Genomic DNA, 10611 nt, shown 5'->3' on the forward strand with positions numbered 1-10611 from the left:
ATGCAATGAACTTTGTGTTTGTACAAAAGGCATAGCTGAAACGTCATAGAATTACAGAATCAAAGAATCACAGAATGTCTGGGCTGGAAGGGACCTCCAAAGATCATCTAGTCCAAACCCACCCCCACCCCCGCCCCGCCATAAGCAGGGACATCTCAAACTAGATCAAGCTACTCAGAGCTTTATCCAGCCTGATCTTGAGTGTCCTCAGGGATGGGGCCTCCACCACCTGTCTGTGCAACCTATTCCAGTGGTCTCTATCACCCTCATATTGAAGAACTTATTCCTAATGTCGAACATAAATCTAGGTTAACATGTAGCATTCTCCTATGGCAACTAGAGGCAGAAAGCTATCCCTTAATGAACTCATCCATACCTAGAAATGTGGATGCTAAGAGTAACAAGGTCTTGAAAACAAGCAGCTGTAGCATCTGTGTTTTGTAAACTCCTAGCGGCTTCTGTGTGTTCAAATGGGGCTGAAATTTGCAAGTGATAATGCACCTGATACGTAATTGGTATGTAGCAAACATCTTTTGTAAACACTTTACCTAGCTATCTAAATGTTGACTTCACACTTGGGTATGGATAAATATAAGCCTAAAATATGTGCAAATAATGCTGGACATTTTAGATCAGGAAATTAAAATTATTATCAGACCATGAAAAGTGACTCAAACACTGAAGAAAGTAAATGTGTACTGAGAAGAAACATGAACTCTGAGTTTTTACATAATTGGAGTTTAGAACTGCAGCAGTAGAATAACTAAGAAACACTTTCCCATCTTGAAGAATAGTCCAGTGTATTTTTATAATATCATCAGGATACATTGTTGACTCTGGGAACAAGTAAAATAAGAACAGGAAACTGAATTTAATGTCTCAAAATAGCTGAGTCCTCTTACACTGTTTAAGTACCTAACCTTAGAGATGATGCTTTTCTACAGTGCTAGATTAGACCCAGGATTACAGAATTACTGGTTGTTTGTATGTTGGTCCTAAATCTCTGTTGCAGCCATTAGCTCTCCCAGAATTAGTTCATAGAAGAGTCCATTACTATTGTTTGCTCACTAGTGGCTAATTGCTCTCTATGGTTCCCTATACCCAGGAAGAATGAAGCATAATTTGGTAACTGAGGCCCTAATTCTTGTTCCTGAGCAGACAAGGAGCCTCTCTCCAAATTACACAGATTCAGGTGGCAGAACAAAACCAAAACCAACATACAAACTGTATGAAAGTAAGGAGGAACTAGAAAGCATACCCTCCTCAGATGGGTCATGTGCTTAACCCTAAAATCTTGTACATAAAAATAGCAAAATTATTACCAAAAAAAATCTAACATTATGACAGTGGAAAAAAATGTCACAGGCTGTAAACCACTGGTATGTGAGTTAATAGTCTGTCATTGTTCTTAATCCTGTTATTGTTTTCTTTGCTATGTGTTTCCACAGAAAAATTCCAGCAGTGATAGAAAATGAATAGCAGTGAGACAGTGTGGAGCTCATCTGAAACTGTCTGGTGACTCTTTCTCTGCTAGATTGTTGCTAGAATAATATTTAATCCTGAAACTTTTACTTCTCTGATATCCTCGCCGAATGCTATGGGAATAGCAGTAATGGTAGGGAGTTGGTGCACTGGGCAGATAATCACTCACTCAGCATCCAGCTGCCTTCAGCTTCTATCACTCGATACACTTTTCTGAGCAAGAGGTTGCTTGTACACTAGTAATTAAATTTCTTCAGTTTTAAACCACTTCTTTCTATCCATTTTGTCTTTCACTCTCATTCTCTGCTTCTAAATTCTTTATCTGTCCATCAGCCTTTCTCCATGGAATTGAATCAATTTTTAATTGATACAAAATGCCAAGAGCACTGACTCAAATTCTCTTCTGTGGTTTGTGTCTGCTTGTGGTCAGCAGCTCTTCTGGGTGATCTTCCTGTGGCTTTGTTTGACTCTAGCACAATGAAGCCCCACCTCACTTTATGAATAACAGAGTCCATGCTCATGGGCGACCTGTAATTAGCTTTGACTAGACCCTCTCCCCCCCGCAATGCTACAGTGGAGTAGCTGCAGCATTTAAAATGCCCAGTAAAGATATGAATTAATTTTAAAACTTCTCTCCTAGAACAGGTAAGAATTTTAAGGCCAGAATTACAAATATGACTACAGAACTATCCTATCAGCCTGCATAGATCTGAGTCCTTGGTACAACAAAGATTAATATGGAAACAAAGAGCTTCTACTGTGAGAATAAAGCAGTTTCTATAACATGGGAATTAAATCTGCAATATAAACATTGTTGCTTTCTCATGATCTCACTGCAAATATTTCAATTCTAGCACAACATGCTATCTAAACATAAAGCTTAGCACAGTGAAGTTTAATTAAAGACCTTCTGACCTTCAGTAGAACAACATGGAAGCAATAGATTTTGCAGAGCATTTCTGCTCCGTATTATTGAAGGATTCTATTACTGAGTATATTCCAGACATGGTTTAGTGATCATGGTAGTGTTGGGTTGATGGTTGGAATTGATGATATTAGAGTTCTTTTCCAAACTGAATGTTCTTATCATTCTATTATAAAAATAGCTGCATTGATAAATATTTGTTCAGGAGGAAGTGCTGTAGTAATGGAAAGAAAGTGCTATCTTACATACTAACCAGGTATCTGATCACATTATAAATGTTTACATGTTCCAAGATCATTGCTTAGTGGGTATGGTAAAGACTCAGTGAGATTATGCCAGTATGTTATATGATGCAATGACTTTTTTAAGAAGAAAAGCAAGTCTGTCATTATTTTTCTCCAATCTATGTAGCATGGAGTCTTTGTATATAAGCAAGCTTACAAAGCAGGGCAGAAAACATGTTTTGGGATTTTCCAAACACTAACACATATGAACTGGAGCTTAAGTAAGAGACAGGAGAAAAAAGTTCTAAATTTGAGGTTTAACACTTCGTTAAAGCATTCACTACTTGTATCTGTGGAATATCATAACTGTGCAAGTCCTGTAAGTCAAGATTTACAGTAAACTTAATCTGTAATCTTAAAGAAAAGTTCTGGCCAAGTGCCATCTTCTGAGCTGAACTCATATTGTGAAAGAACATGTGATTTCAAAACTAGTATTGATGATAATGTTAAGATTAAGGAAGTAAATTCTTCATTCATACATGCTGTGTACAACTCCGATTAAGGTAAAAGGATTTTGTGGTTTATGTATCAGAATGCCGTCTTTAGATTAAACTGAAAACTCTATCTACAAAAAAGGATTTCTAACATCAGAGTTTACAAACTCTGCAGCCGTTCTGGCATCGCCAAGGTTAGGAAATTAAAACAATATGAGAATATTGGTCTACCTCCAGCACTGAAGGAAGTAACAATTTTCACATAGGAGGCAAATATATTTGGCTTTCTCCATGTGGACAAGAAAGCGGAGGCGGTACTTTTGCAAGTATATTATTTGTTTTCCTTATAAGACTGGAAACCTGGGGGAGAGGCTGGCTTTGTGATACAAATATCTGGCCCATAGAAGGCAGGTGCTGCTACCAACAAATTTCACATTATCCACCAAGTCAGCACATGAAGACAGTAGCTTTGGGTCACCATCAATCAAGCCCTATCAGCCAGTCTAAATTTGAGATTTTCGGGCAAGCCTTCCACTCTCATTAATGATCCATGCAGGCTCCAGCTGCAGCTTTTAATTAAAGACAGTCATCACAGAAGTTAATTCCCGAGGTATGTTGACAAGGAACAGCACATTTATATTGCTCAATAAAGGATTTGTTCACAGCAAACTCTTCCTGTAAATTCTTCACAAATCACAGCAGTTGCTATTTAAGGAACTCCTGGATGAGGTGGTCCTACCCTGCAACTGTACCGATTCCAATTGTTCCTACAAGACATGGTCACAATAGTTGCAGGATGCAGCAACACAGGATGCCTTAAATCAGTGGCTTCATTTAGCATCCAGTGTCTATAAGTTGCAGACTTCAGTTAAAGCCACAGGCCACCTTCATATGCAGTGCCACTCAGCTGATACCTCATTGCTTGTAAATACTCACAAAGTATTGCCCACAGCTCTAAAATTTCCAGAGTACATGGAAATATGTATTCTATAATGTAGTTTTATCTCTAGCATTTATGTCATAATACAATATTTTCACAATAGCTAAGCAACAAAGTGTGTTCAAGTATATCTTTAGTCCCTTCCAATACTTCAGCTTAGTGAAAATTTTAAATCCCAAAATGCAATTAGTAAGTTTTCTGGCAAGTAAGTTTTGTGACAAACCTGTCCAGAGCAACACAACACCATAGGTTGTTAATTCATTCTAGCTATTTAACTTCATGCTTATATTTGGTCTTAGAAAAAAAAATAAAAATAAAAAGAGATCTGGAGGGTGTGTGGGTGTGTGTGTTAATTACAAGTTCGCATGTTTTATGTATAATTTAGGTTCTAGATTTTCCAGTCCTTACTCCAAGAAGCTTTATGTAGTACCCAGTTTTTAACAGCAGAAATATTCCTAACCTCAGAGGTGAGATTTTCAGGACTTCTATAATTTTTACTCAAGTGGTCAACCTCAAAACATAGAAACCTGAAGATATGAACCATGAAATAGGAGTTTCACATCCTAAGTAAGCAAGCGAGCACTTGCTATGAAGTTTAAACAGATACAAAATAAATACATCTGTCTTACTGTACTCATATGACTTGTGTTGTTCCTACTAAGTCCCAAGTCAAGACTTCAGCAAGGCAGAAGAGAAGGAAACCTGAAAACTGGCATTCTTCTTGGAACACTAGTTAATTTTTAACTGGTGAAAAATAAGACTGTTTCTACAGCAAGAGTGCATTAGATACTGCCTTTCTAGTAGCAAAAGAGCTTCCAAGCCCCTAGGCACATTATTCTCTTTTAATTGTTATTTCCTCTCTACTGTTCTGTGTGCAAGAAATGACCAGACTACTATCACTCTAAATAAAATACTATATTTTGCTTTCTATAGGAGTTACCCAAGAATTTGTGAGGCACAGATTTGTTTGCCTATAACAAACACAAACATGGTTCAAAAACAAGCCATGTGAATCACAAAGCAAATACTTGTAAAGAGTTCCATGACATCACTTTAAAGTAACTTTTGCAGTAACTCAAAATTTTAATATTATTATTATACAAATTTTATTTCTATTCCTTTGCTGTTCTGTAAAGATGTTGCTCCAACAGTAACCACTGTGGTCCTGTTATTGCACATCCTTGACCTTCAAGCCCTTCTGCCCTTCTAGCATCTCAATATGTCAAAAAAAGTCTTGTAATAGTGGGGTTGTGTCAAAACCAAGTTGTTTCCATGCTTGCTTATATTCCTTACATAGCTTCCTAACAAATGAGCAAACATTTGGTTCTGAGTGCAAAAGCTGAGATTAGTTTTCCACTTCTTAAAAGGCCCTTAAAATTAGGAGAATGAGTTTACAGTTGCAAGTGAGCATCAGTGCCCTGGAGAGATTTTCCAAGAGGTTGGGCAAATCCAGCCTTTTCCAGGTTTTGAAGGACATGACCCCATGGACTGAAGCCTCCCTTCAGTTAAGCAAGCTGTGTAACAACAGAACCTTTACAACTCCCAAGAAGTTGTACAACACAGCATGAAGTCATATTGCAGAAAGTTATGTTGCAATTCACTGGCCAATATAAATACCATGTCATTGGAATGAGACATCAATTAAAAAGTAACCCTCAGTATTTCTCGAAAACAGAACTCCTGGTATCTGCTAATTAGACCCTGCAGTAGTTGTGATTACTTTTTTTATTCCTTCAGAGATTACATCTTTCCAGAACTCAATATCCCTCTGAAAGGACAGCTCATAGCTCTAAGAATTAATGAGCTCTAAGTGACCCAAGTAAGAGACAGTAATTGTGTCACTCTACAAAAATATATCAAATGCCATTTGGAAAATAACTCTTTACTGTCTACTTTCCATGTTACAACATGGTCCATTCTCACACATATTTTATTTTCCTATGTAGCTCTTCAGTATCACCACAAAGCCTAAATTCCCTTATTGTGTATAACAGAGCCAGCACTGGTAAAACCCACCGTCTCGCTTACATTTCTTGTGTTTCTTATGTATTGCCAAGGCTTAAGTGACAGCATCTCCTTTGAATGACATATGAAGTAGATCATGAGTGGCATCCTTGAGTGCTTTGGTACAAGTAATTGCAGTGTTTTGCCTAAAGTCATTTGGATAATTAAAAGGCTCTCATTTGAATCTAGACTTAGCTTTTGCTAGAAGAGTTCTAGTTCACTTGACCTTGCCAGCCTTTTCACTTTTTTCTCCTTTCAGCTGTTACTGAATTTCAGTAGTGAATGAATAGCAGTATACGTCTTTGGGGGAAATCAAGCATGCAGAGAATTGGACTAAGGCAATCCTTGTTTTAAAGATGTGCCAAGGAGGATGGTCCTGTATCTCTTTAAGATAAGCATCAAAGCTATGTCATTCTTATGAGTTTGTGCACCTTCCATTTTTACAATTTTCCATGTTTAACATGAATCAAATATTTATTTCCTGTGCTGCCCTCCCCCCCAAAACCAAAGCAAAGCAGAGCAAAGCAAAGCAAAGCAAACCAAACCCCAAACTGATAGCAAGCTTATATTATCTTGAAAATAGCCTGTTGTAAGTTAAAATCGTGCCGTGTCCTCCCTCTGATCTGTCTATACATGTGAGTATTTCACAGACTGATAATGGTATCATATGGTGTTAACATGCAGCAGGCAGCTTGTGGTTGTCTCCTCGCAGCTATTTTGTCATCTCTCCACAAGATGTCGGTGTGATCCATTCATACTGGCACCGTGATTCTCCCACCCAACTGTTGCAAGTTGCACAAGAGATCCCATGTCTTTACTTTAAAAATCCACAAGATACTGAGACCATAAATGTATGATCAGCGACAGAAAGCATGGACTGACAAGTGCAAGTCCAGGACAACTAATTGCTTCACTCCAATTTTACAAAGAATATATCTGCAATATTTCCCACGCCTAACAGTGGTTTCCCACCTGCTATGGAGCATGAGTCTCCTGCACAGAAAAATCAGGAAAAAAAACCCAAGGCATCGAGCTGGCAATTCAGGACATTGATCCTGCCTCTGATGGACCTGCTCTGAAGGTTTAAAATTACCTCATTAATTGATTGTTATTAATATGCATTGCTCAACTGAAGCGTGCTATAGGTGTTTGAAGAGTATAGCAGCATAAGCATCCAAAGTTCTTCAGTATTGCAGCACTATGTCTACATTTAAACTTTGACATCCTGAAAATACTTTCTAAATTGCTGGGAAATATGCATTTGAAGGGTATTTTCTTTATCCAGTTGACATGTTCTGCATGTTAGCAACAAAGAGATGAGGAAGATGGTATTAATTCCTGAGCCCGTAGGTGGCAAATGGAGAGAAGAGGGGACTGTGACCAAGGACAGAACAGAATGGGAGAGCAGAAAATAGGCTACATGGCTTAATTCCCAAAATCTTTCCAATTTCTTGTCCTATAGAGTAGAAAGGGAACTTCTGCAGAGCTTTGCATATGACATGAATTTAAAGGGTATTCCAAGCATCTTTTATGCTAATTAGACCAGATGGAGAGTGGCAAGTATGTTTAACGTAGACATTTTGGAACACTACAACAACTGTTTCTGGGAATAGATACAGCTGTCCCACAGTGAGCTGCACTGAGCTGGTGATTTCTGTATTCACTTAAAGTGTAAGCGTAGCATGTTTACCTTGGTCCAGAAAAGATGGGAATAATTAAAATGACAAAAAAAAAAAATATTCCTGCACAGTATGTTTATTAATGAGGTGCAAAACAAGTAAAATAAGTAAGGCTATCATCACATAATTCAGTAGGGACAGCAATCTCTAAAAGCATAATACCACAACCAACGAGGCATACTGCTTCACTTCAGGACTAATGTTTCCTCATCAGGTGAATCATTGGCTAGCAAAACAGAAAACAGCTGCTGAACAGATAATGGGCAATGCTCCAGGTTATTTTTATCACTATTTCAGCAAACTATATGTTCAGAATTGCATTTTTAAATTATTTCTGGAGGACAATCTGACAGGAGAAAAGCCAATGGTTAAATACAGAAGCATAACTCTTCTTTACCACAAGACTCAATTAAATGTTTTGACATTAATGCAAGTTATCTTGAACCTTTGATCTACCTTTGAAAATTTCCTTACCTTGCAATGCAGCCCTCATGAGTCTAAAATGAAATAGCAACCTTAGAACTTTAATTATAGATATGCCTGGTAATCCTGCTCTGCTATCAACTCAATACAGAGGTCCATTTCTGTTAGATATCAAAATTCAGCTGCCTCTTTCGATGTAAATCTACAATCCATTAGCAACCAAAGATCCCATATAAAGTGACTTGCCATTTTCATGGTAATGGAAGCTGTAAGGACAAGAGAGAGAGAGCTCTGAACAACAACAGCCAGTCAAGATAGAATAAAAGTATCTCATTTAATTATTTTTATCATTAGTGCAACTGAGGGAAACAGTTTTCACCATCAGTTGCCATAATGCATTCTGCTTTAGATTACCAAGCCCAGCTACAGGGATATACTAGCAAACATCCTAAAATTTGGCAATGCTTTTCTCTTTTCAATGCACTTTGCTCTTAGGTCTTGTTAACCAAACTATTAACATTTGTAGGCATTATATGGCCTGAGATCACAGAGCAGCAAGATTATACCATGCAGAGCCTCTGAGGTCATCAATCCTGTTCCCCAGACACATGCGGTAGATGGGATCACAGATTCAAGTTGTTCAGCCCCAGAAGGTGAAGCTTATTGGGCCAATGTGATAGCATTAAGGTTTCGGAGCTGTCATTACTACTCTACTGGGGGAAAACGGCTTGCCCTCTCCGGGAAGCTGTGAAACATGAGCTTCCACTGTAACTCTCCCTGCCCTCTTGCGTCTGACTCCCTGACACGCTGGAACGTGTCTGTGTTTGTAGGTCACTAAGAGTGCAGACTCAGCCCTTCAAGCACCCTGTCTTTGGGCAGGGAGGCTTATGGCTCCCTCCTCCCACCAATAACATGTTTAACCATGCCTGTATTTCACCCCTGCACAACTTCTGCAAGAACGTCTAATGCACTTGATAATTTTATAGTTTAACTAACCTGAAACCTGCTCCAATCCTCCTGTCGGGCTAATTAAATCCTTTAGCTCAGTAACTTTGTATTCAGCCAGAAGAAATGCAGAGTTTGTATCTGTTGTCAAGTATCCCTTAGAAAAACAGAATCATATTTCCATTTAAATTAAGGTATCTTTCACATTATTTCTCTACTCATTATTCATGATGACAAACTACGATATTGCAATAATTGGAGGGCATTAAAATTTCACTTTTACTACTTATGCATGAAAGCTGTGCATGTGCTGAAGGCACTCAAGACCCTAGAACTATAAATAGTGCTCTATTGTTAGTGGATAAAAGACGAAAGGAGTCTTCTGGCACTGGAGCACAGCACATGCACTATTAAATGCTAAGCTCTGCCTATGCTAAAAGTGAGAGGTGACATCAACTAATAAACTAGTCTGCGGGTAAAGCATTCGACTGGGGAGAGTTTGCTCTGACTCCGCAGCTTCCCCAAACTGACAAGAGCAGCGACACATCTTTCTCCCTCAGCAATGGCAGAAGCCATTATAAGACACTGGGTGGAAACTCCTGTGCGCTATCAAGAGCAGTTTGATGTCCAAGAGCTGGAAGCACACAAACTGGACCACTCTTTGTATGCTTTGCCAGGCCCTTCTACAGCTGCACTGACAAACAGAAGGTGCATTGCAGAAAGTACAGCTGAGGCTAGGAAAAGCGACCAGGAGGAGAAAAACACACACTTTCAGATCTTGCTGGATGTTGTGCAGTTCCGTCCTGAAGATATCATTATTCAGACTTTTGAAGGCTGGCTCCTGATCAAAGCTCAGCACGGACCCAGGATGGATGAACATGGTTTCATATCCAGAAGCTTTACCAGACAATACAAATTACCTAGTGGAGTGGAGAACAAAGACTTGACTGCACTTTTCTGCCACGATGGCATTTTGGTTGTTGAAATGAAGAACTCGGAGGGAAGGAATTAGAACCTCGTATGTAGTCAACTGGTGAGATAAATTTAGTCTCAATATAACAAAAGCAATGCTGTGTAGTAAGCATGCAGCTGTATTTATGTTACAGTAAGGGAAAAATCTTTGTATATGTTTTTCAGTACGCTGAGTGTATTGTTTGATGTGAAATGTTATACTACTTCCCTTCATCTACATATGTGTTGGAAAGATAGGTTTTTTGAACAGTAGAAAATTTATGCTAGTGATGGCAAGAGAAAAAAAAATCTATTTGATAACATATTTAAAATAAAGCGTATTTATGAGTTCAGTAGGAGGACAGGTATTACTAAGGAATAAGCATTTGTCATACATAGTCATAATTAAAGAAGCAATAGACAGGTTATGAGTCTCATGGAAATTTAGTTTACATATCAAAAAAACTGTTTTCTCATTTTTGAGATTAAGTTCTTCCATAGGCTCTGGAAAAGTACAGAAACTTTTGTACACAAGTATACAAAG

At 38.3% G+C, this 10611-nt stretch overlaps 1 protein-coding gene across 1 annotated transcript; it reads left to right on the forward strand.

Annotated features, from left to right (window-relative positions):
* The first annotated feature begins 9678 nt into the window (after positions 1-9678).
* HSPB3 (heat shock 27kDa protein 3) lies at positions 9679-10128 on the forward strand. The gene has a single exon (XM_008938210.1). It carries the CDS (start codon positions 9679-9681, stop codon positions 10126-10128), a length of 450 nt encoding a protein of 149 aa, XP_008936458.1.
* Positions 10129-10611: the final 483 nt, after the last annotated feature.

Source organism: Merops nubicus, unplaced genomic scaffold, assembly GCF_000691845.1.
Source record: "Merops nubicus isolate BGI_N331 unplaced genomic scaffold, ASM69184v1 scaffold494, whole genome shotgun sequence".
Taxonomy (NCBI): Eukaryota; Metazoa; Chordata; class Aves; order Coraciiformes; family Meropidae; genus Merops; species Merops nubicus.